Source organism: Artibeus jamaicensis, unplaced genomic scaffold (assembly GCF_021234435.1).
Source record: "Artibeus jamaicensis isolate MK-2021 breed Jamaican fruit bat unplaced genomic scaffold, CSHL_Jam_final contig_525, whole genome shotgun sequence".
In the NCBI taxonomy this organism is placed as follows: Eukaryota; Metazoa; Chordata; class Mammalia; order Chiroptera; family Phyllostomidae; genus Artibeus; species Artibeus jamaicensis.
Genome location: NW_026521874.1, coordinates 3185492 through 3211266, shown reverse-complemented (window position 1 = coordinate 3211266; position 25775 = coordinate 3185492). Strand labels below are relative to the sequence as shown.

General features: G+C 52.0%; 2 protein-coding genes across 3 annotated transcripts; both read right to left on the bottom strand.

Moving 5' to 3' along the window:
- Window positions 1–8496: 8496 nt before the first annotated feature.
- HCAR2 (hydroxycarboxylic acid receptor 2) lies at window positions 8497–10551 on the bottom strand. The gene has a single exon (XM_037161161.2). It carries the CDS (start codon window positions 10490–10492, stop codon window positions 9398–9400), a length of 1095 nt encoding a protein of 364 aa, XP_037017056.2. The 5' UTR covers window positions 10493–10551; the 3' UTR covers window positions 8497–9397.
- A 9986-nt stretch (window positions 10552–20537) lies between these two features.
- Window positions 20538–24734, bottom strand: HCAR1 (hydroxycarboxylic acid receptor 1). 2 transcript variants are annotated; one of them, XM_037146375.2, is made up of 2 exons: window positions 24069–24734; window positions 20538–23905 (listed from the first exon to the last, which is right to left on the bottom strand). In XM_037146375.2, the coding sequence occupies exons 1-2, from the start codon at window positions 24130–24132 to the stop codon at window positions 22962–22964; spliced, it is 1008 nt and encodes a 335-aa protein (XP_037002270.2). In that variant the 5' UTR covers window positions 24133–24734; the 3' UTR covers window positions 20538–22961. The 2 variants fall into 2 exon arrangements, with proteins under 2 accessions (XP_037002270.2, XP_037002269.2); XM_037146374.2 differs by having other exon boundaries at window positions 20538–24734.
- Between the last annotated feature and the right edge of the window lie 1041 nt (window positions 24735–25775).

Below are 25775 nucleotides of genomic sequence, written 5' to 3'. Positions count from 1 at the left end.
TTGATCCATTCACAACGTTGGCAACCATCCCTTCCGTCCAGTTACAAACATTTTTTATCACCTTTTGAGAGAGAGGGGGAAAGGGAGGGAGAAAGAGAAGGAGAGAAGCATTGACGTGAGAAATATCGATCAGTTGCCTCTCGCGTGCACCCCAGCTGGGGACTCATCCCACAACCTAGGCATGGGCCCTGACGAGGAATCGGGGCGACCTTTCATTTTTCGGGACGCCGCCCAGCCACACCCGTCAGGGCAGGAGGCTGACGGGGGATGGGCAGGGGGCGGGGAGAGGACACAGACCTCAATGCCAGTGTGTCGAACGGTGACCGTAGGAGTCGGGTGCTGGACAGGAAGACATGCGATTACTGATTCCAGGTACGTTTTCCTTTTCATAGATGCACGAGAACGTTATAGAGAATAAAACCCCGACCCTGAGACCACAAATATCAAACGGGGTTTTTCAGTGATAAGACAGAAGTTTGCCGTTGTTCCACTGTGGGTATTGTTTTCCTGTCTTCATGGCCCGTGAAATAATGACACACCTTCTAACACGTGACATTTTGCAGTTGACTTGAGGGAGCGTGTTCCAGAGGCTTGAGGGTTTCCAGATCTTTCTCACTTCTCTGGGGTTGTTTCTAGAACTTTCAATACCTCGGGTACTCCGAGCATCCACTTGCTTTTTAAAAAAGATTTATTATTATTATTTATTTATTTTCAAAGAGAGGGGAAGAGAAGGAGAAAAAGAGGGAGAGAAATATCAATGTGGGGTTGCCTCTCACATGGCCCCCACTGGGGACCCAGCCTGCAACCCAGGCAAGTGCCCTGACTGGGAATCAAACTGGCGACCCTTTGGTTCTCAAGCCAGCACTCAACCCACTGAGCCGCACCAGCCAGGGCTCACTTGCTTTTTTACAGCCCAAGTAACGCAGAGGCAGACGAAAGTGGAGGAGAACCTGACAAAGCTCAAAGCATGTGGGCCCTGAAAGAACACACACCCCGAATTCTGGATTCGAATGAGGCAAGGCTTCCCTCACCGGCCAACCAGATCCCTCCCTGGTCCGTTTTTAAAGGGGAATTATTTAGGTATTTACTACGAGGGTGACTGCCCCGAATGAGGTGAGCCACAGACCAGGCTTTCTCAGCCTCACCCAGCTCCTCTCTGCATTCCGGCACCTCTCCAGATGTGTTATTCCCCACTGTCCCCTCCGTGAGTTTTTTCTTGCTGTGATAAAATACACACAGTACAGAGGCCGTGGTTTGCCCCACTTCTGTCTGGACTGGTTTGCCTGGTCTGGGCATTTCCTGTAAATGGAACCCTACGGCAAACGGCCTTGGTGTCCAGCTCCGTCACTCAGCACCGTGGTTGGGCGGTTTATCCGTGCCGTCGCAGGAGTCTCGTGCTGCGGTCCTGTTTTGGCTAAACTCCACCCCGCTGTATGGACGGGCCACACTATCTGTTTGCCGGGTCATCTGCTGCTGGCCAGGAGGGCGGCCTTCGCCGCGAGGCCGTTGTGAGCAGTGCCATGGCAACACGTCTGCGCTCAGACTCTTGTCTGAACACCTGCTTCCATCCTTTCGGGTAGATTCACGAGCGTCATTGCTGCGTCCCATGGTAACTCAATGTTTCACTTCGGGACGAACCACCAACCTGCTTTTCATGGGCAGCTGCATTTTACCCTCCCACGGGCCGCCAGGGAGGGTTGCAGTGTCTCTGCATCCTCACCGACGCCCCCTTGAAAGGTCAACACGGTGCACGTGCCACGCATGTGTGCGCGTGCTGTGGGCGGTCCACGCGCAGCCCGTGTGCCTAAAGGAGACGCTGGCAGGGGCCTGCGCCTCGGGCCTGCAGGGCCTGTGGGAATTTATACACACATACACACACACACACACACACACACACACACTCACTCCAATAAACATCCTTGTCCTGAACGACTGTTCTCTTTATTTCTTTGGGACAGATTCCCAGCAGTGGGACGGACGGGTCAAAGGGTGTGTTTAGTTTGAATTTTAGCAGATGTGGCCAGATTGCTCTGTGACATGGCTGCAAACCGTCACACACATGAGCGCGCCCTTTCCTCCATATTCCTGCCGGCGGTCGCTGTGGCCGCTGGTGTTTGTTTGCGTCAGTCTCACGAACATAAAGTGAGGCCTCCTTGCTTTTTTTTTTAAAGATTTTATTTATTTACATTTAGAGAGAAGGGAAAGGAAGGGAAAAGATAGGGACAAAGATATCAGTGCAGGAGAGATATCGATCGATCGATCAGTTGCCTCTCGTGGGCCCACACCTGGGGACCCAGCCCGCAACCCGGGCACGTGCCCTAATCAGGAATCGAACCAGCGACCCCTAGGTTCACAGGCCGGTGCTCAATCCACTGAGCCACACCAGCCAGGGCTCATAGCTCCTTTCATCGGCATTTTTCTGACCATGTTGAATCCGAGGGTCCTTTCGTACATTTGCTGGCCATTGGGCTTCGCCTCCCTGCACACGGTCCATTTCTATCCAAGCCCATTTCTGCTCCGTGTGTTTATCTCGTTCCCGTCAGTCGGTGCAAGCTCTTTATATGGCGTCCCCTGGCCTTTGGCTTCATGCTCAGAAGCGACTAAGAGCATGGGCTGTGGGGCCAGAGGCCAAAGGTCGTGTCAGAACTCGCCCCCGCCTGGCGGTGTGACCTCCGCCAGTCAGTTCGACCTGGTTTTGTCTCCAGTTACTCATCTGCGAAGTGGCCGTCATCGTCACCCCCCCCCCCCCCCGCTGCCTTGCTTCGCTGCGTGGTTCCTGACTCGAACGCCTTCACACCTGTCCAATACCTGCAGCAGGACCTGGCTCACGGCGAGCGCACCGACAGCCGGCGGTGATTTTTATTTGTATTACAAATATTTTCCCAGCTCCCCCATCTGAGCTGGCTTTATTTATGGTATCCTTTGTTTCACACGAAACGTCTTAGTGTTTACCCAGTCTAATATATCCACATTTTGTTTCCTCGCTCCTGAGTTCCCAGGCTGGGTCACTCGGCCTCTCCCGATTTCCTTTGTCATGAATGACCTTCCCTGGGTCATTCATTCCGGCCCCGGAGGGCGCTGTCTTACAAACTCCGAGATCCGTTTCCTGGTCTCCTCCCTCACTCCAGTGAGATGGGCGCTTTTGGGACGCCTTCATCCCCTCTATTCTTCCCTCCTGTTCCCGGGTGAGATTCCTGAACCACTCGGACTCCACACCCCCCTCCAATCACTGAGGTTTGGCTGAGACAGTTCGGTACTTGCCGCCATCCCCGTAGAGGGTGACCGCTGGGTTTCAAGGGTCCTTTCCTTTCGCCGGTGTCCTCCTCCGGTGCACAGCCCCGACTCTCCCGATCCGCTAAGATGTAAAACATCGCAGGCCTGCGTCCTTAACTCTGTTTTCTCTTCTCTCTTCCCCCTTCTTGAGGATTTTTTTTTCAGGTTTACTTGTGGTTTGGTGAGTCTTTTCTCAAGTGGTTTCCTCATTTATCTCTTCATAGTTTTAGTCTTGGTTTTGAGCCATTTCTCGCACTTGATCTAATTTGGATCTCAGCTGAGACCCCTATTCTCCTTTAACTCATAAGCCAAGTTTCTTACATTCACAAAAATCACATGTTTTAGCTCTAAAAAGTCCTTTGCACACCTCTTTTGGATCTCATTCTATGCTCTTGTTTGTGGCGGTTGTAATTCCAGGGCACCTCTGTGTGCCCAAGCGACAAGTCAGAGAGAAATTCTCCTCAACATGAAACATCCAGCACAAGGTAGCTGATAAAAATAACTGGCCTAAAAAAAAACAGTGAGGCCTTGGCTGATGTGGCTCAGTGGATCGAGCACCAGCCTGCGAACCAGAGGGTCACTAGTTCAATTCCCAGTCAGGGCACATGCCTGGGTTGCAGGCCAGGTCCCCAGTGAGGGGGGCACGTGAGAGGCAACCACACATTGATGTTTCTCTCCCTTTCTTTCTCCCTCCCTTCCTCTCTCTGTAATAATAAAGAAATAAAAATCTTTAAAAATAATCTTCAAAAAAGTGAATTTTATAGCATGTAAATGATATCTCAAGAAAAGAATATGTCAGGAACTCCCACACGGGGAGGGTCCCAGGCCTCTTTCATTCTCTCTGTTCACTGGCACCTCTCCAGTGAGTGGCCAAGTGGGAATTTCGTCTCGGGAACATACGATTCCAAAGTCCCTTCTCTCTTGCCTCTGCCACACCCTGTTGGTACCATGTAGCCCGGTGCCAAAAAGCCATACTGAGTTTGAACTTGATCCCGTTGATAATTAAAGGTATTCGAGGTAGGAAAAGGGGCATAATTCAATTTTTGTTTTAGAAAGATAATTCCTAGGAGATTTATGTGACAATTCTCTGTTCGAACTAATCACGGTAGATAAAAATATCAAGGGAGGGTTTTTTCTGGGTTGACTGTAATAATTTGATTAGTTTTGTTTTTAATCTTGGCTGAACTATCAGCCTCTATAGGAACCCTAGAGAGCAGTGTAATTTTTTTCTCTCAATTTTTGAACAAAACCAAGCAAACAAAAAAGCCAGGCAGGCTAGTGCATTTGGAGACTGATTTCCATCGCCGAACAAAAGGCAGGTGGGGGCAGAGAAGAAGCAGGTGGGCGATGTTTGCCTATGGAAAGTCAGCCCGCCCTCAGTGAGACACTGAAGTCGCGTTTCTCTGCTGCACAGCACAGCCGGCCACGTGCCAAACTCTACTCTGGCCCATCCGTGCCGAGCGGTGCTGAGCAAACACTCCCGCATTCCGGCCAAGCTATGAAACCTCGGGGTGGGGGGGGTGGGGGGACAGAGACCTATGGGGGGGGAGGTTTGCCATTGTGAGAGCCTGGAACACAGAGTTTATCCTTGGATTGTTGTTTATGAATTACTGCATTATTTTCCACACAGACACCAAAAATCTACAGTTGCCCCCCGCAACCCCCTCTATGTACAAGGAACATGATCAGACACTGGGCTTGTCTTCTAGGGCCACCGTCATTCAGGGCCGCAGACCGGGGGGCTCTGACAACGAGCATCTGTTCTGGCCAAAGTCCAAGAGAAGGTTCCAAAGGGCGGACGCACACCACACTTTGTGCCCCCGTCACCCACTGACGGGCCTTTGCAGATCTTTCCCACCAGAGGCAAAGCATCGCGGATGGGGCTGCAGCCCTGTTCCCACCCCTTTCCCTCCTCCCTCCCCCAGAAGTGACCCTGCAGTGACTGGGTCCCCTTCCTGGCCATGGTTTTTGTTTTGTTACATACTGACGTTCCCCCAAACCACGATGTAAACATGTTGGGGTCCTTTACATAAATGATAGCACGTTGCACGTGTCTTTTGGCACCTTGCTTTTTGCTCCAGATGTTGTGCTCAGCCTTCAGTCCTGTTGCTACACATTCATTTGTCTTCGTGGCTACAGTATCCTGTCGGGTGCCTGCATCGGCATCGCTTACAGGTTGGATGACATTGGGAACGTCATGCAAACTCGCCGGGCCTCGGAGTTCCTTATCTGGGAAATGGGAACAGCACCCTTCACATCCCGTGAAGGTCCCGGAAGGACGATGTGAGGTCGGCTCTGGGGGACATCGATCACAGGGACAGCACCGGGCAAACCCTAGCTACAGTGACGGGTGGTGATCAAACGCTGGTGACGAATGTGGCGTCTTTTAACTGTGAGCCAGTCTTTGCATCGTGCTGCTTCACCGAAACAGATCATCCACACCGTTGTCCTCCTAAAGCATCGTATTTCAAAGGGGGGATGTGTTGTCTCCACGCTGTGAAGAAACCCATTATTTTCCCACCTGACTGCATCACAGGTCAGTTCGATTTCTCATCTTGTTTAGGTTGCTTTGGGGACGTCACCCTCTGCTCTTGACACTTATTTTTTTAATTTTTAAAGCATTTTATTTATTTTATTTTTAGAGAGGGGAAGGGAGAAAGAAAGAGTGTGAGAGAAACATCAGTGCGTGGTTGCCTCTCGTGCGCCCCCTACTGGGGACCTGGCCTGCAACCCAAGCATGTGCCCTAGACTGGGAATCAAACCAGAGGCTTTGGTTCACAGGCTGGCACTCAGTCCACTGAGCCACACCAGCCAGGACATCCTAACACCTATTGGTGGCTGTACATCCTCTCTGGGTGTAGCCAGAGTGCTGGGTAAGTCAGCATTTGTTAAGGGCCCAGGAGCACCAGCCACTTACCTGCAGGGTGGACTCTGGGCCAGGCCTAATGTTTGTAAGGCCACCTGCCCAGGCCCCCTGCCCGGGGAGAGGAAGGGTGGCCCGCTGTTCGCTTTGAGCCCGAAGAGAACCCGGCACTGGTCACAACCCAGTCATGTTTCCTTTGTCATTAAAGACAAGAAGTTTAGTGAGCAGAACGTCATGGGCAGGTGCTCCCTGCAACCGGGCCTGCCCAAAGACTATTTCTTTGCCCCAAATCGATGACGCGACATAAACAACCACAGGACTTTCATTCCCCAGAAAGCCCTTCGAAAGGACTCCAGAGCTCAAAAATGGAGGTCCTCGCCTGAATGGGTTCGGGACGATGTCAACGGCATGGCTTCCCAAAGGTCAGCTACCTCTCTGTTCTCTGGGGACGATAGTGTTGTCACGTGGTGGGAATTGGGGAGCAAGAGCCTTGAGATGGACTTTGCTGAGCGCCCAAGCAGGCAGTTCAACTCGCCGAGGCAAAAGGTGACCTGAACCGGTATCAGAGGAAAACGGGGCAGAGATCAGCTTCTTATACAAACAGTGGTCAGAAATCCCCTTCGCCCTGCTGCGGCGGGACTGCTCCTTGACCCTTTCGGAAAGTGGGGTCGATCACATTCTCTCCTGTGAGAATCCGACCTGAGAGACACAGGTATTGAGCACTGAGCCACAGTCACGGTTCAGCGCAGGCCTGCAGGCCGTGAACTTGTCCTCTGCGGCTGCTGCCCATGCCTGGCTTCACGTCCCCCTAGGAGGTACACCACCATCTCTTCAGGATTTTCCTCTCTTTTATTTTAATTTAAATTTTGGGGGGGGGGGGGGCTGAAGCTAATTTGAACTCAGTGTCAGTTATTTGCATCCAGGAGGACCTTGAATGAAACAACGATAAGAAGGCATCTTCTGCCCTGGCTGGTGTGGCTCAGTGGATTGAGCACCAGCCTGAAAACCAAAGGGTCGCTGGTTTGATTCCCAGTCAGGGCACATGCCTGGGTTGCAGGCCAGGTCCCCAGTAGGGGACTCACAAGAGGCAACCACACACTGATGTTTCTCTCCCTGTCTTACTTCCCCTCTGCCTAAAAATAGATAAATAAAATATTTTTTTTTAAAAGAAAGAAACAAACAAATATGCTCACACATACCAAACTCATTCTCACCCCAGGGCCTTTGTACCTACCACCCCCTCTGCCTAGCATGCCTGTCCCCTGGATTTTTGCACTGTTTGCTCTGTCTGCTCATCCCCGGTCACTTTCCAACAGAGATCATCCCAGTCACCCCGGCCCCAGCTCCTCATTAGCCTGTCCCCTGTCCCACTTTTGCTGTCTTCCTGATGCTCAAAGCTGGGCTTCCTTCCTATTCACTGCAGACCTCTTTTCTGTCTGCCCCCTTGCCTTGAATGTCAGTTCTTTGAGAAGAGGGTCTTAGGCACCTTGTTTCTTGCTTTATTTGTACCAACCACCCAAAGCAGGTGCTGCTTCATTTGCAAATCTAATGAAAGGAAGGAACAAGACGGGCGAGCGTGGGCTCCAAGTTCCCAACGCGTCAGACTGGAGCCAGCTCCCTGCCGAACACAGACGCACACTCCGAGGCCAGGGAATCCCCGCCTTGCTCTGCCCACCTCTGCCCGCTTCCGCTTCAGGTGATCTCCGCTTTTACTGACTTTCTCCCTCTAGGAGTTGGTTGGAGAACCAGATAGGCAAAGTGCTCCGAAGACATTCACGGAGGGCTAGCTCCTTTCACTGACTGAGGCGCAACTGCTGCTGGGGGCCTGCGCATCTGCATTTCTTATCTGCATCTAACTCGGAACTCCAGAGCAAGCCTGGTCTTGCTAAAGAATCCAGCAGGGACAGAAGCTGGAAATGAAAGCGCAACAGAAACTGGGACAGGTCGAAGACTCACGCCAGGACGTCTCCTTTCCACCCCAGAACTGCGAACTGAAACTCTTCCACAGGAAGTTCTGCCTTCCCCTCCTGTGCAGAAACCCCAGTCTGGCCTGATTCCTTTTTATGTATGCAAACAATGATAGCCATAGTCACCAAAACTTTAATAGAACGTAAAATGTTTTTTTCCACCCTGACCATAACTCCCCCTTTGAGTGGAATGGTTTTTGTGTTTATGCCCTCCCTGCCCTATCCTGGTCCCAACTGGCCTGCAGAATTTTTCCTTTACAGTCCATGGTGTTTCTTGTGTTACAGGGAACAGTATTTTTCTACCAGGACACAGGTCCCAACCCATAAAGCTTTCCGCTTAAGTGAGAAGTCCCACTTCTGTGAACTCTCACTCACGCACATGCAGCACCAGACTGTGAGTCTCACATCGAAGTTTATTGAGGTGGCAGATTCTTGTAAGTACAGAAACACAAGCAAAGGAACCAGGAGGCACCTTCCCCTCCAGGCAGCAGGCTGCCTTTCCCTCTTAATAACAAAAGCAAACAGAGGTGGGAAGCAGCTCTTTGCCCTGAAGCCTTTTTAACTGCTCAAGCTTCAAATGAGTATAAACAGGAGGGGGTGGGTTAATGGCAGGCTGTGACACAAAAGCCATTTTCTTTCTCTTAGTAACTTGGGAAAGTTACTCTCAGGGCCAATCTTCCTCTTACCAGTATTGGAGACTCAGACGCAACCCAGAGTCCGTGAGTCCATTAGTCTAATCCAGTTCGGCGAAGGCTCAGGCCCAAGATGAATTGATCCCGCTGACTGCAGGGGATCTGCTGGCTTACAGGACGGTGCCTTGGTTCCCTCGGGAAGCCGACACTCCTTTCCAGTCCCTCAGCTCTTCTGTTTCTCAGCTGGAGCCAGGACCAGGCTGGGTAGGGCCCCAGGAGGTGAGACCCATCCAAGTGTCAGGCAACTGAAGGGAAGGTGCCGGTGAACCACAGGTGCCCACAGGCATCTCTGCGGCTCCAACTTCTCTTGGCAGAAGTGCGGCTGGGGTTGCCATCCTCAATTCTGCAAGTGTCCGAGAGGGAGCAGGGGGTGCCAATGTCTGGGCACCTGATTCCTGGCTCCTCCGAGATTCCAGGGCTGGCTCTCTGCAACCAAGTGGCCCACCCTGCACCCCACTTCTCTAAATCAGCTTCTCCGAGTCTGGAAGCTCCAGGAAACTCCGGGCCAAGTCTAATGATCTTACTCTGTGCACCAGCCCAGCTGCTTCCCCAGCCAGCTCGGTTCTTGGCGGAAATCTCCCTTCTTGGGTGGATGATTTCATTTAAGTAGAGCCTGGAGTCGGATCAGGCGGGCTCCACGACTCATTGCTGTCGCTCATCAGCGTGCTGGGGATGGTCCTGGCCACGCTCACATCCCCCGTGAGCTCCACGCTGGTGCTGCGGTTGTTCTCAGGCTCCTCGGGCATCTTCTTCCGGAGGTAGCGGTTGATCAGGGTGGAGAAGAAGTTGGGAAAAGACGGGCTGGAGAAGTAGTACACCAAAGGGTCCAGCATGCTGTTCATGTAGGTGAAGCTGAGCGTGATGAAAAAGGCCAGGTCCACCGAGCGGTAGATGTTGCAGTTCTGCGTCCCGCGCGTGCGCAGCAGCCAGAAGATGCGCATGCGCACGGCCACGCTGGGCAGGAAGCAGATGACGAAGACCACGGCCACCACCAGGACGAAGGTGATGGCCCTCTTGATCTTGGCGTGCCGGTCCATCTGTCGCTGCCGCAGGCTCCAGATGATGCGGACCGAGCAGAACACGATGATGCCCAGGGGCAGGAAGAACTCCAGCAGGAACATGGCGTCGTGCCACCGGAAGGTGTAGCAGATGCTGAAGCTGCTGCACAGGTAGGCGTCGCGGTTCTTGATCAGCATCTTCTTGTACAGCAGGTGGACCGTCAGGCCGATGGTCAGGGCCCACAGGAAGCAGGAGATGACGGCCGCCGTCCGGTTGGACATCTTGTTCACAGCGTGGTGGGGATGGACCACCCGGAAGTACCTGTCCACGGCCACCACCGTGAGGAAGATGATGCTGCCCTGGCGGTTCATGGCCAGCATGAAGAGCATCAGCCGGCAAGGGATGTCCCCAAACTTCCAGTCCCACTTCCTCACGTAGTTGTCCAGCAGGAACGGCAGACAGATGATCAGGAGAAAGTCCGCCACGGCCAAGTTGAACAGGAAAATCCGGCTGGATTTCCAGGACTTGAGGTGGAAGCAGAAGATCCATAGGGCGAGGCCATTGCCCAGGAGCCCGAACACGAACTCCAGCCCCAGCACGGTGGGCAGGACGTGGGCAATGAAGTCATCCCGGAACACGCAGCAGCTCTTGTTCCGGATTTGCAGAAAGTGATCATCCTGCTGCTGGTGCAGCCGCATGGGTGGACCGGGGCAGGCGCTCGGAGGGCCTCGCCTCGCCGTGCTCAAGGAAAGAGGTGTGAGTCTGTGTGGCGGGTGTGTGGCCGAGCGCCTGCCTTTATGGCACGTCAGGGTGTTGTAATAGATGACTGAATGGTTACCAGGAAACTACGAAATCGCTTCAAAAAAAAAAAAAAAAAAAAAAAAGGCCAGCAAGGCTCTTATGCAATGTGCTGTTTGCATAAATAAGTAATAAAAATCCCCAGGGCAGATGGGAACCCGCAGAATTTTCTAAATGGAAAGGATAGGTTCGGGCAGGCTGTCATTTGTGAACCGTGGAAATGCGGAGGGCGTCCCTTCCGAAGCCTGTCTCCCGGGCGCTTCATGTCCGAGTGTGCATTCGCTGTCGTGTGGCTGGTTCACAATGTTACCACCAACGGCAATAATAACGCCCTGTGCTGAGCAGTCTGGGTTTCCAGAAACATTCAGAATGAGCACAAATCTTCGTATGCAAATGATTAAGGGAACAGCAGCCATATGATTTCTTTCGAAAAGGCCCAGAAGGCAGAAATTGTCTATTTTACTAAAAGAGATGTATGGGGTGTTATGTTCCCGTGCCATCTTCTCTGTCCCAACGTGGACTGGCTGCTTTTCCCTGCCAGAACTCTTCAATTAATTCCTACTTAGCAGAAGGGAAGAAAAGAAAAGCTACTTGAGAGTGGCATAAAATTTCCGAAGATGCTGGAAAATATGCCAGGGGTGCGTTGCAATAAGTCGAGGTTTTTGCTTGTGTTAGATTGTGATATGCTTTCCTGCTCAAGTGATTTAAGTTCAAGTACAGGATGTTTGAAAAAGCAATCTGCTTTCTTTTTCAGAGCAATTTGAGGTTCTCAGCCCAATTGAGCAGAAAGTGCAGAGGGTTCCTGGGCAACGCCTGCCCCCCATGCAGGCACCACCGCCCCCACTAAGCGTGTGATAGTTTAAAAGCCCCTGTTTTTTTGGATGATTAAACTTAGAGTGACAGGACTGAAGAGAACTTTTAACTCTGCTGCATCCAGGTCACCAGTTCACACATCATTTCTTTGCTTTTCAGTTGTAATTGAGTGCAACCCAACAGAACAAGTCTACCCTGTGACATTTTGGTCTGTTGACTTCTTGCTCTGCTAGAAGTCTCTAAATTGCTTCTATTTTGAGTTAGAAATTAAAAAAATGTTTTCTTTTTTTCTTTATCTTTCTTCTCTCTCTCTCTCTTTTTTAGAGAGAGAAGAAAGGAGAGAGAGAAGCATCAATGGGAGAGAGAAGCATTGATTGATTGCCTCCCATACACAGCTGGACTGGGGATTGAACCTGCTACCCAGGTACGCGCCCCAACCGAGAATCAAACCCACAACCTTTTGGTTACGGACGGCACTCTAACCAAACCCCATCAGCCAGGGCAGCAACTCTGTTTCTTGAGTCCCACACCCAGGTTCGACAGCAGAGGCCTGAACACCCTGGACCGCACGTTAGTCAGGGTGATCTAACGTTAGACTCTCCCAGGAGCCAGACGTCCTTGATGACAGAGGTGATGATAAAGGTGAAGCCGGTGCCACGTTGCAGGGAGCTTCCGATGTGTCAGACCTGCATGCTCAGGGCTTTAGATCCGTGCCCTTGTCCTGCCCTGGCTGCAGCCCATCAGGCAGGGAGCGTGACTGATTCAGATTCCGGAATGAGGAAAGCGAAGCTCAGAGAGGTTAGCACACATGTGCGAGGCTGCCCAGCTGACAGAGCGGGGCCTGGATGTGGATCCCGACCCCCCCCACCACCACCCCTCCCCCCACCAGGCTCCGAGCCTGTGTCCCTGACCACAGCACGCACAGCCTCTTCCGAGGCCGTCTTGCCGGTCAGGCTGCTTGGCATTGAGGTCACACTCCGTGGGTGTCCTCAGGCTCCAGTGAAATGCCTGGTATTTGTTTCACATCCTTGCTGCCTGTGATTGTCACGCTGCCTTCTGGGGACACGTGTGGACTTGTCCATGACATCCACGGACTAACCCTAAGGGTCTCCCTTAACTAAGAGTCGGACAAGCTGACCAGTTATTTCTGGGAACCCACACTGGCGAGGGACCCTCCCTTTCTAAATTTTACAGTTTTATAGTGTTTGCTTTTTTTTTTTTAACAAAAAGGATGATCATGGACAAAATTAGAAAAGAGCAACAGATATTGTTAAGTTTGAAAAAAGAGAAAAACTGGAGCTCTGGCGGTGCATTCTGGCTTCATCAGTGACGGGCGGTAAACCCCCTTAAACCCTCTTAAACCCTCACCTTCCTCATGTGCAAGTTCAGGGGCTGGGCTGTCTTCAAGCTTCCTTCCAGTACTCACATCTTGTGATCCTAAACCAGCAATTTTCCACCAGCAGGCCACAGGAACGTTTAAAACACACACTACCTGGCTCTTTAGTCAGGCGCACTGACCTCTTTTCCCTTAACTTGTAAAACAAAAAAAATGACATCGGCCAACACAACTATGCCATCCGGTGTGAATGAATCAAAATTATACCTATTTTTTTGGTAAGGTCGGCCAAAAAATTTTTTTTTGGCATGCCACAGAATTTTAGTAATTAGTCAACATGTGCCGTGAGATGAAAAGCATCGAAAATCACTGTTCTAAAGCCAAAATTTGGCATCACCCGGGCAGAATGTAAATTCCGGCCTCCCCAGGGTTCTGGCGCCCGCTATGGAATTTCCGGTCTTCCCACTCCGCCATGGGCATGTTTTGTCTTGCGTACGTCCTTTGTTTATGTATTTTTTTCTCTACTAGTGCATGAGTTGGACAGAAACTTGTTAGAATGAATCATGTCAACGTCTATCAGTGATTCCACCAGGTTTTGGGCCAGGTCCACTTACAGTCTATGACTCGTACATTAACTTGAACCTCCGAACCTCCTTATTTACCCCAGCCTCAGGGTGCACCACGGAACTGGATGGAGCTAGGTTTTAAAATGAAAGATAGTAATAGCGACCGTTGATCAACAGTTTGCTCTGTGGTAGGCCCTGTGGATGTGAGATCTTTTTTTTTAAATTTTTTTAATTGATTATGCTGTTACACTTGTTCTATTCCCCCTTTCATTCCCCTCCACCCTACCCCCGCATCCCCACCATTACCCCCCCTTTAGTTTATGACCATGTGTCTCAAGTCCTTTAGATTCTATATTTCCCATGCTATTCTTGCCCCCCCATCTATTTTCTATCTACTGTCTATGCTACTTATTTGCTGTACCTTCTCCCCCCTTCTCCTCCTCCCACTCCCCTGTTGCTAACCCTCCACGAGATCTTCATTTCTATGTTTCCACTCCTGATCTAGCTGTCCTTTTAGTTTGCTTTTGTTTTAGGTGTGGTTGTTAATAACTGTGAGTTTATTGTCCTTTCACTGTTCATGTTTCTTTAACTTCTTTTTCTTAGATAAGTCCCTTTAACATTTCATATAATAATGGCTTGGTGAGGATGAACTCCTTGAATTTGATCTTATCTGAGAAGCACTTTATCTGTCCTTCCATTCTAAATGAAAGTTTTGCTGGATAGAGCAATCTTGGTTGTTAGGTCTTTGGATTTCATGACTTGGAATACCTCTTTCCAGCCCCTTCTTGCCTGTAAGGTGTCTTTTGAGAAATCCGCTGACAGTCTGATGGGGACTCCTTTGTAGGTGACTGTCCCCTTAGCTCTTGCTGCTTCTAGGATTCTCTCCTTCATTTTAATCTTGGCTAATGTAATGATGATGTGCCTTGGTGTGCTTCTTCTTGGGTCCAACTTCTTTGGGACTCTCTGAGCTTCCTGGATTTCCTGGAAGTCTATTTCCTTTGCCAGATTGGGGAAATTCTCCTTTATTATTTGTTCAAATAAGTTTTCCACTGGTGGCTGTTCCTTTCCCCCTTCTGGTACCCCTATAATTCGGATGTTGGAGCGTTTAAAGATGTCCTGGAGGATCCTAAGACTCTCCTCATTTTTTTGAATTCTTGCTTCTTGACTCTTTTCTGTTTGGCCATTACTTGCTATCTTCTGGTCCACTCCATTGATTTGAGTCCCTGTTTCCTTTTTCATCGCTATTGGTTTCCTGTGCAATTCCATTCATTTCAATTAGTTTCGCCTTCATATGTTTGTCTAATTTGTGGCTATAATCAACCAGTTCTGTGAGGATCCTGATCACCAGTGTTTTAAACTGTGCGTCTGAGAGTTTTGCTATTTCTTCATTGCTTAGATTTATAGGCTCTGGGGCTTTGAGATCTTCTTGAGCCATTTTTGGTCTGTTCGCGCCCTGTAAGTGTGAGAACCGGCGCCTTGGACTCCCAGGTGGCTGGGTTGTAACGCTGTGTGTGTGGGCGTGGTCAGAGCGGGGGAAATGGCGGCGCTCTCCCTGCTGCTTGCTGCGGGGACCCGCTGGGTCCCAGTCCAATCGCCCACTCCCTCGCCTGTCCACCCATGCACAAATGCACGACCACAGTCAACACTGCTCCCCCGCTGCTGCCCCGCTCCCCCGCTGTCTCCTCCGCGGTCGCTCGCCTGGTCGCTCGCTCGGTTGCTCACTAGGTCCAACCCTGCACCTGGGATCCACGCGCCTGAGTGCGTCTGACCGAGTTTTCCTGTGCAACCCCGCTTCACCAGCCGCTGGTTTCGCCCCTTACCGGTCAGGCTGAAGAATTTGTTGTTAACGGACTTCCGAAAAGTTCAATTTTCCGTGTTCTGGCTGTGTTTTCTGTTGCTAATACTTAGTTGTCTCTAAATTTGGTTGTGTGAGAAGGCACGGCACATCCACCTATGCCTCCATCTTGGCGGAAGTCTCGTGAGATCATTTTTTAAAGAGATTTGATTTCTCTTTAGAGAGAGAGGAGAGAAGAGAAAAAGAGAGGGGGAGGGAAACATCAATGTGTGGTCGCCTCTCCTGAAGCCCCACTGGGGACCTGGCCCACAACCCAGGCATGGGCCCTGACTGGGAATCAAACCAGTAACGCTTTGGTTCACAGGCCAGCACTCAATCCACTGAACCACACCAGCCTGGGATCTAATCCTCACAAAAACCCTACAAGTGTCGTGCTGATCTTATCCTCATCCCCATTTCACAGATCAGAAAACCGAGGCTTAGAGCTGGAAGTCCCTCACTGCCTGTCTTTGAACCCTTGTCTTTGGTCTCGTGAGTCTAAGGGTTGGCTGGGCCCAGCCGGGCAGCCCTCCATTGGGGTCCCTCAGGGGGCGCCTAGATCCAGGCAGGACACCAGAGCATGTCTTCCTCTTCAGGTGGTCTCGCGTCTCTGGGTGGCATCTCTGGGTGGCATGTCCACCCAGCCCCTTCCCATGTTCTTTCCACACGGCAGGTGAGACAGACGCCTTACAGGCTGCTCCGGGCTTCAAAGCCTCACAAGCTGACCTTCTTCAGGCCTGTGGCTCAGAAATCCCAGCGTATCGCCTTCACTGCATTCCGTGGATTAAAGCGAGTCACCGAGCCCTTTTTCATTCTACCGGGAGGGGCCCTGGAGCAGGAGAGTGTGGGACGCAGGCGACATTGTGGTAGAGGTGCCCCGCAGATGGGACACTTGCCTGGTGGGAAATAAGAGGCCTCTGGACCGTTGGGGAGGCCGAGGAGGAAGGGGAACCGGGGTGAGAGGAGGCAGAGAGGAAGCTGTGTTGCTGACGGGCAGGCGGATATACGAAGAAAAAGAGGGTCAGAGACCTCCCTTCCTGGCCAGGTTGTCGGCGTATTTCCCACAGAACCTTATAAAAATTCAAAAATAGTAAAAAGACAGAAGGAGGGCATGTCAGGGTTTTGAAACACAGTGTCGAATTTAATGTTAAACACCTAAGGTCATGTGCGCTTGAAACCTATGCAATTTTATTAACCAATGTCACCCCCAATGAATTCAATTAAAAAAAAACCCCAAGGGCAAAGCAGAATAACCAAATGATCTTGGAAAAGAAGAACAGAGTTAAATAACACTTCCCAATTTTGACCCGATTTTGAACCTTGCTGCGAGGCTTCAGTAATGTAGGCAGGGTGGGCCCGACCTGAGGACCAACGTCGGAACAGGACCGAGGACTCAAGAAAAACCCCCGTGGGCACTTGCGGTCCGCTGACCTTTAAAAGCATGATCAGACAAATCAATGGGGGACAGACCAATTGTGCTTTAAGGATTTTATTTATTTTATTTCTCCACAGAGGGGAAGGGAGGGAGAAAGAGAGGGAAAGAACCATTAATATGTGGTTGCCTCTCTCACGCCCCCTGCTGGGGACCTGGCCCGAAACCCAGGCATGTGCCCTGACTGGGAATCAAACCAGCAACCCTTTGGTGTGCAGGCCGGTGCTCAATCCACTGAGCCACACCAGCCAGGGCCAGACCAGTCTTTTTAATAAGCGGTGCTGAGACGATCGGATAGCCACACGCAGAAGAATGAGGGCCCCTTCCTCAAACTGCACATGAAAACAAATGCAGAATTCATCACAGATCTAATGTAAGACATGAAATTCTTAGAAGAAAATGGAGATTCGGGGCTTCGTGACCTCAGCGTAGGCAAAGCCTTCTTCAGCGTAACACCAAACACACCGACAATGGAACTGAGCAATTGCACTTCATCACTTTAAAGGAGTTTTTTGTTTGTTTGTTTTTCTTTTTAAAAAGTAAGAAAAAATGCTTGTTAAACAAAATGAGTAAGAGCCCGTTGGCAAGTGTCAAGGCTCTGAATCCAGTGCTGGTGGGAAGTATAAGTCGGGTGAGCCTTTTTTGGGGACAGCGTGTTGGAACCTGTGAAGGTGGTCACAAAAGCTGATATAATAAGAGCTAGTCCTGGAGAAGGAGCACAGCTGATAGAAGCAGCACTTACTCTGTGTGGGGCGCTATTCTCGGTGCTGCGGGTGCATGTAAACTCACTCAGCGCTCACAACACGCCTCGGGGGGCAGGTGCTGTTCTTGTCCCCATTTTGTGGACAAGGAGAGTAAAGCCTTGGCAGGCTGAGTTACTGGCCCGAGGTCACACAGCCGGGAAGTGAAGGAGACAGGATCTGAGTCCAGGCAGACTGGCTCTGGGGCTGGGCTGTCAGCCACCGTGCCTGCCCTCTGGCCCAGCACTTCTGTGTCTAAGGATGTAGCTTCCAGCCCTGGCTGGTGTGGCTCAGGTGGTTGAACACTGGCCTGCGAACCAAAGGGTCCATGGTTCGATTCCTAGTCAGGGCACATGCCTGGGTTGTAGGCCAGGTCCCCCCAACCCAGTGGGGAACACACCAGAGGCAACCACACGTGGATGTTTCTCTCCTCTCCCTCCCTTTCTCTAAAAATAAATAAAATCTTTAAAAAATTACAAATTATTGCACTCATATCACCCTACCAACCACACTCAGGCAGACGTTACTTCTGCCAGACCCTGTAGACTTATGTGTTCTTTGCATTTCAAACAAAAACATATATGTGCCTTCTGTACTCAGAGAAATGTAATTCTTCCTTAAAGATAATAATGGCTCCTGGAAGGCTGTTCATGAACCCCCTGTCCGGTCGGGCTGCGAAGAGAGCCTTCCGCCCCGGTGGACACCTCGCAGCCCAGCCTGGGCTCCCTTCCCCGGTCTGAGGTGGACCCCTGCCGTCCTCGCTCCACCCCCCCACCCCCCCCACCGTAGCTGGACGGCCTTTGCCCCCAGGGCTGCCTGCTTGCTTCCTCTCTGTCCCCAAGACTGAAGTTCATGAGTCACTTCCTCTGAGAAGCCTTCCCTCACCTAAGCCAGAATCCGGGCGGGGGGGTGGGGGGGTGGGGGGGTGGAGTTCTCCTGTAGAACCCCGTTAACCACGTTCACCGCAGTTCCCCCTACTGGAAATTCTATTTTTTCCTTGGTTTCTACCATGGAACCCACGGGCTCAGGAGCCGTGTTCTCCGAGGTGTTTTTGCTGTTCCTGGTCTGGAGCTGGTGCCTGATCAGCCCCCTGGAAAAGGGGCTGCGCAAACCGTGTGTGTCCCCAGGGCATGAAATACCGACCCCTTCCCACTCCCACCGGCTCACTACGGAGGCGGAATTCCTCTGAGGCCCCTCTGTGAGTCCATCTGTTTACTTCATCTCAACATCTGTCTGTCCGTCTGTCTGAAATGTAGGGCCTCAGCTTCATGGATGTGCTTCAAAGGGTCCTGGGTTTAGTTCCATGCTCTGCTGCCACCACCGTGAAATTCTTCATACCCTTTTAAAAAAAGATTTTATTTATTTATTTTTAGAGAGAGAAGAAGGGAGGGAGAGAGGGAAACATCACTGTGTGGTTGCCTCTCCCACGCGCCCTACAGGGGACCTGGCCTGCAACCCAGGCACGTGCTCCGACTGGGAATAGAACCAGCAACCCTTTGGTTCACAGGCCAGCACTGAATCCACTGCGCCACACCAGCCAGGGCGTCTCCATACTTTTTCCAACAAGGAGCCCGGCCAGTTACGGAGCTGGTCCCAAAGCTGGGGATGCACTGGCAGTGACAATGATGGTGTCTCAGCTTCTGCTGGCAACCTGTGGGTTAGAAGCCCCAGACGGCCCGTGGGTGAGACCGCCGTCACAACGCACCCGCCTTGTTGTGGAGCCTGCAGTGCCTGGCCGAACCCCACTGCCCGGCGTGCTCCCCCTTCTAAACAGCCCCTGCATCTGGTAACTTCAGACCTCATCTTAACCCTCTCACTTTTAAGAAAAATATATTTTTTAATTTTCAGTTATGGTTGATGGATAATACTGTGCTAGGTGCAGGTGCACAGCATAGCGGTTAGACATTTACATAACCTTCGACGTGATCACGCCCGGGGCCCCAGCACCCGCTGGGGCCACACTGGGTCGTGACACCATAAGCAGTTTCCGCTGGACGTCACGTCCCCACGACCGCCCTGGGGCTGCCAGCTTGTGCTCCTCATCCCTCCACCTCCTCGCCCACCCCCCCGCCCCCTCCCACCTGGCAAGTGTCAGTGCTTCTGGGGCTGTTTCTGTTCAGCCTGTTCCTTTGCTTTCTAGATGCTGTCTCACTTCTTTCATTCAGCAAAGTACCCTCTCGGCCACCGTGTTTTGTTTTGTTTTTAACAACTTCAGGCTTCACCTTTTTTTAAAAAAGATTTTATTTATTTATCTTTTGAGGGGAAGGGAAGGAGAGAGGGAGAGAAACATCAATGTATGGTTGCCTCTCATGTGTCCCCTCCTGGGAACTGGCCTGCAACCCAGGCATGTGCCGTGACTGGGAATCAAACCACGACCCTTTGGTCCACAGGCCTGTGCTCAATCCGCTGAGCTACACCAGGCACACCTTAGTCACTGTGTTTTTCCAGAAGCAAGATTTCATTCTTGTCTGTGGCCGAGTCGTGTTCCACTGCATCTGTGTACTGCTGCTTCTTATCCACTCATCGACTGATGGACACTCAGGTGGCTTCCACAGCTTGGCCATTTCAAATAACGCTGCAGCCAACCTATGGATGTGTATGTCTTTGCAATGTCGAGTTTTGGGTTTCTTTGGATAAATACCCAGAAGTGGAATTCCTGGGGCCACCTTTGTCTGTCACAGCCTGTGTTAAAGTCTATTTTTTTAAATCCCTTCACTTGTAATAAACAGTAAGGAAGCCCATTCTGAGAAAAGATAAGAACTGGACCTTTTACAGTCTCAGCACCAGTAAAGGTACCTCTTTCTTTTGGTACAGTTTCTATAGAATATGTGGTCTAACATTCATTCTAGCTTTTATGTGACTTTTTCTGAAAGACCCTGAAAAAGAGGAACAGACCTTTTCTTCCAAATCGATTACGTTTTCCTATTCCAGGCAGTTCAAACAGTCTTTGTCAACAAGCCACCCTCCCCCTCCTGACAGTTTCTGAGAACACTTCTGGCCGGGAGCTGGTTTCCATCAGATTCTGTGAACCCAGGAAGGGAAGCAAAATTGGAATCATGTCTGCGTTGGGGTTTTCAACTTTTTTTAATTTGCTCTTGCTGAGTCTCAGTGCGAACCTCTCTACCCACCACCAGCCTGCAAAGTTTTTAGATTTTTTTTTTCCACGGAGGGTAAATCCTTATGAGTCATTTAACGTGCATAGGGCTACACACACAGGCACGGACTCACTTGGGGAACCATTTTTATTACAATGAAGCAACAAAGGAGCAGCCCAGGAAAGAATTAGAACTAAGAATAGAAGCGAAAGCAGAAGTGTGGTTTTCACAGATTGCTAGGAGGAAGATACACGTTTCTTTGATGCGGATAAGGATTCTACCCTGGCCCGGAAGCTCAGGTGCCTTGGGCGTTGTTCTAACTCGCCAAGGTTGCAGGTTCGATCCGTGGTCAAGGCACGTACGAGAACCAACCAATGAATGCATCGATATGCGGAACAAGGAATCTCTCTCTCCCCCTCCTTGCTCTTTCTCTTTCTCTCTCTTAACCAAAAAAAAATAAAATAAAATCCTGGCCTTTCCTCCTCCCCAGGCACCTGGGGAGCAGAAGAATTTGGGGAGCAACAGTGCAGCAGCCACCGAGGGGCCCTGAACCCCAAAGGAAATCACTTCCGTGCCTCAGTTTCTTTATGTGAAAAGTAGGCTCACATAAAAAGTCACAAAATGGAATACTGACCGCCGCTCCCTAGGCTTACCGCTTCCTGTGCACTTAGTCGTGCATTCAAATATTTCTTGAGCACCTACTATGTGCAGGCACTCTTCTAGCCACCGGGGATCTAACAGTGACCCAAGTTCCCGTGCTTCAGGATCTGATATTTGTTGAATCTGCCCAACGACCTTTTGAACTCAGCCTTCTTGTTACGCCCACTTGACCGATGTGGAAATTACAGCTCAAAGTGGTTATGTCGAGTCTGCCCCCAGACCACGCACCTAGTGGGCGGCTGGGGTGGGATTCACTCTTTGATTTGTCTGACTTTGCATGGCCCATGCTTTTACTAAGCTCTGCGGCGCTTCTGAAAAAAGAAGCAATAAGGGCAGCCTAGAGGGGGCTTTGGAGGCCAAAGGACTAAAAGCTGGTACAGTCCTGCCCTGACCAGTGTGGCTCAGTTGGTTGGACGTCGTCCCACAAACTTAAAGGTCATGGGTTCGATTCCTGGCCAGGGCACATGCCTGGGTTGCAGGTTCGGTCCCCAGTCAGGATACGTATAAAAGGCAAATGATCAATGTTTCTCCTTCTCTCTTTCTTCCTCCCTTCCCCTCTCTCTCCCTGTGTCTCTCTGGAAAAGCAATGAAAAAAAATGTCCTCAGGTGAGGATCAAACAAAAACCAAACAAACAGAAAGCTTCTCGGGTCCTCACGGGAACAGAATACCCTGGGAGTTTGAGAGAGTGGAAATGAAGACCCGAGAACCACCTCCATCCGGAACCGCTCTGGGGCTTGAGAATGGAGCTGAGGCTGGCCCGGCATCTTCCCCCGAATCCAGGGCAGAGCAGCCCGTGTGGCCTCGCAGAATCATCAGCTTCAAGGGTTCCCTGCGGGACCCCCACAGGCAGCCGGGAGCCCACCCTGCCCCCCCTCCGTGTGTGGGCAGAATCCCACACTGATTTTACAGACCCTGTTCTCCAAACTGCTCTACGGGCTGCACTGAAAGGGTGAAGGTCATTGACCTCTCAGCCCCTCCCCCCAAATACCTTTGCTATCACCTAAGCGTTGACTGACAAACGGCCTTCCAGGTAAAGGGACAGAGCACAGTGCCCGGCACGGCACAGGAGCTCAGTAAACACTGAAGCACAAAGGAAGGGATCATGTCAACTCACGGCTACAGAGCAAGCGGGCAAAAGCCGTTCTGCTGGTCCTGGCTCTTCCCAAAAGCCAGTGGGGCTTTTTTTCCAGCTCCCACTGGAAAAATCAGGGCAGGTAAACATACCCCTTAGCGAGTTGTTTCAAATGCAAAGGCTTGCGGAAAATTGTGGAGTCCGGAGAAGGTCAGAGCAGATTGTTTTTCCTGTCACTCTTCCTGGGCCCCTGAGCAGCCAAGAAACGAGCAGAGTCCCCCCCCAACCCCGCAACCCCCCCCAGGAAGATGAAAACCATCAGACTAAGGCCTTCCAGCCCGCAGAGCCTCCGTGAGCCCCGCACAGAGGTGTCGACTTAGTCCAGTTTCTGTTTTCCGAGACAAGGAATGATTTCCGGTCAGAGGAGAAGAAATACTGGTAAGTCATCAAGTTCATTAACTCCCCGTGAGAGAGAGGACAGGACAGCTGTAGTACCTACTTCCTCAGCCGTTTCAAATGCCACAGGAGCCCAGCTCAGCCGGACACCCACCTCCCCGCCCCCCACCCCCACCCCCACCCAGCACACACATACCCGCTACGAGCACACGGCATGTCATCTGCTGTGGTTTGTAATCAGATCCCATAAATTTGACCGACTCACTTCTCAACTGGGACTTTCCATGAAAAGGCGCAGCAGCCTGAGGCTTGTTTCCACCAGAGGAGGAGGTTACAGCCCAGCCCCTGGCCCCTTTCTTTGTGTGAGCTATTTCCAAGTCACCCATCTGTCCTCCTTGATTCTGTCTGTTTTAAAGCCGGCCGCTCACATCCGTCGATCCCACCGCAGCTCCGATTGGCTCTGCAAGCTGTTGGCCACACTGGTGCAGCTCCGGCGACACAGGTCTGAGATGGGCATCTCCTCCGGCCGCCGAGTCTTGGGGTGCCCCGGACGCTTGGGTCTCAGACTGCAGATTTTGAGGTTGGTGTAGAATTTGGGGAATGAGGGACTGGAAAAATAATACACCAGGGGGTCCAGCATGCTGTTCATGTAGGTGAAGCTGAGGGTCACGTGGAGGGCCGTGTGGACGGAGGGGTCGCAGACGCTGGAGGGCACCGTGCAGAGGAAGTACAGTCGGGCCGACACGCTGGGCAGGTAGCAGGTGATGAACACGGCCGCCACCACCATGATGAAGCGGGTGGCCTTCCTCATGCGAGCCTGCCGGGCCAGCTGCTGCCTCTGCTGCAGGCTCCAGACAACCCTGCAGGAGCAGAACAGGATGATGCCGAGCGGCAGGAAGAACTCCAGCTGGAACATGATGTCATGCCAGCCGTTGGCCGACTCCATGATGAAGCTCTCACAGGACACGGTCGTCTCGAGCATGCACAGGTGGCTCTCCGTCAAAAGATGCAGCGTCCCCAGGATGACCGTGGCCCAGAGGGCGCAGACGAGGCCGGCGGCGGTCCGGTTGGAGATGGCGTTCACCGCGTGGTGGGGGTGGACCACCTTGAAGTACCTGTCCACGGCCACCACCGTCAGGAAGACGATGCTCCCGGCCCGGTTCATGGCCAGCATGAACAGCGCCACCCGGCAGGGGATGTCATCGAAGGCCCACTGTCGGTCCCGGAGGTAGTAGTCCGTCCGCAGCGGCAGGCAGATCATGAGGAGGAAGTCGGCCACGGCCAAGTTGAAAAGGTAGATCGTGCTGGGCTTCCAGGTCTTCATGTGGAAGCAGAAGCTGCACAGGGCGATGCCGTTGCCCAGGGCGCCTAGCACGAAGAACAGAATCAGCAGCGGGGGCATCACCTGAGTGATGGGGTCCCCCTGGATGAGGCAGCACGACCCGTTGTCCATGGCGGACGGAGGGCGAGCGCTCCCGGCCCCAGCAGTCCCCACAGAGACACAGGCGCGAATCTGACGGCTGCCACTCACCCTGCGGCTGCTTTTCTGAGTTCTCCCTGGGATGCAGGTACAGACGATGACACAGACCGCACATGGGGGTGGATGCAGCCCCAGGCAAACAGAAACTGCGGCCAGGAAATCACAGCCCCCGGGTGTCCTTTCTCTGGAGCCCTGGTCACCAGCTGCCTGTCCCCCAGGCAGGTGGTCCCTCCAGGCATTGATAAGCAGGGAGTCTCCCACAAGTGGTCATTCTGGGAAGCAGCTGGCCAGTCCAGCGAGGTCCATGCCGGAGAAGAGTGGAGAGGTCTGGTCCCGGGACCGCTTTTTCTCCCTCCAGCCTCACGCTTGCTCCACTGACTCTGCTCTGCAGAGCGCGGAGCTGCCCAGAAGGCACGAAAAGAGCTTGTTTGTCCTTCCTCCCTCCGGGAGGAGAAACACAAACATTTCCCGGGAGGGAGGGGAGCCGTCCTGGACTGGCCTTCGCTTCCCTCCCTAACCTTTGCCTGACTGGCCGTGGGCTCCTCGTTCTCATCCCCTGGGGCCCTCCCAGGCGCTGCCAGAGAGGCGAGAGCCACTTCCTGCACCCACACCCAGAGACGCAGCCCTCAAAAATCTGAAGGGTCTGGAGAGGAAAGAAGTTCAAACACCGCACTTGTGGGTGTTAGAAACCATTTTCTGAAGTCGGTTGGCCTTTGCTCCCCTCCTCACCCTTTGCCTCCTTCCCTGGACCCAACTGGCCCGTTGCACAACCCGCAAGACCGTGGCCTTGTCCTGAGGCCGCCGCCCAGAGGTCTGTCTCCACCGAGCAGCCTCTCGGCAAGCCCGTTCCTCCCTCTGCAGTTGGCAACAGAGGGTTTGGCTCGGAGCTTCCCACTGGCTGCGCAAACGAGCCAGACGCCGGGATCTGCGTGCTGTTTTTAATTTGTTGTCGTTAGGTGCTGAGCTCACTGGTGCAGGCGAGCAAGGGTTGGGCCAGTCGGTCATGGACTTTAACTCTAAAATTGTCACGGGTCTCCCTGGTCAGTGGGGCTCAGTTGGTTGGCATGTCGTCTCATAACCGAAAGGTTTCGGGTATGATTCCTGGTCAGGGTACATAATTGGGTTGCAGATTTGATCCCCAGTTGGAGCGCAAATGATCCCTAGTCCCGGCATTGTTGCGGTTCTCTCTCTCTTCCTCTGTCTGTAAAAGCAATAATATATATATATATATATATATATATCCTCAGGCTCTGGCTGGTGTCACTCAGTGGATTGAGTGCCAGCCTGTGAACTGAAGGGTTGCTAGTTCGATTACCGCTCAGGGCACATGCCTGGGTTGCAGGCCAGATCCCCAGTAGGGGGCGCACAAGAGGCAACCACACACTGACGTTTCTCTCCCTTTCTTTTTCCCTCCCTTCCCCTCTGTCTAAAAATAAATAAATAAAATCTTTAAAAAATGTTCTTGGGTAAGGATTTTTTTTAAAAAGTAATGAATCGTAGGTTAAAACTAGACTGCACTGAAGTTGGAGTCTTTGCTAAATTTTCTGGTCCGTGGGTTTTAGCTACAAGCTGTTGCCCAGTGCCTTTCAGCTCCCAGCTTGGGAGACGGGTGAGGAGTGGGAGCCAGAGGCTGCCTGCTTCCTTCCAGATGCAGATTAGATTCTCTCCACGGCATCCTGGGCTGGGGCAGACTCCATTCTCCACTGTCCCGCCCCAGCAGGAACCTCTGTCACCTGCCAGCTGTCGAAGCTGTTTGCC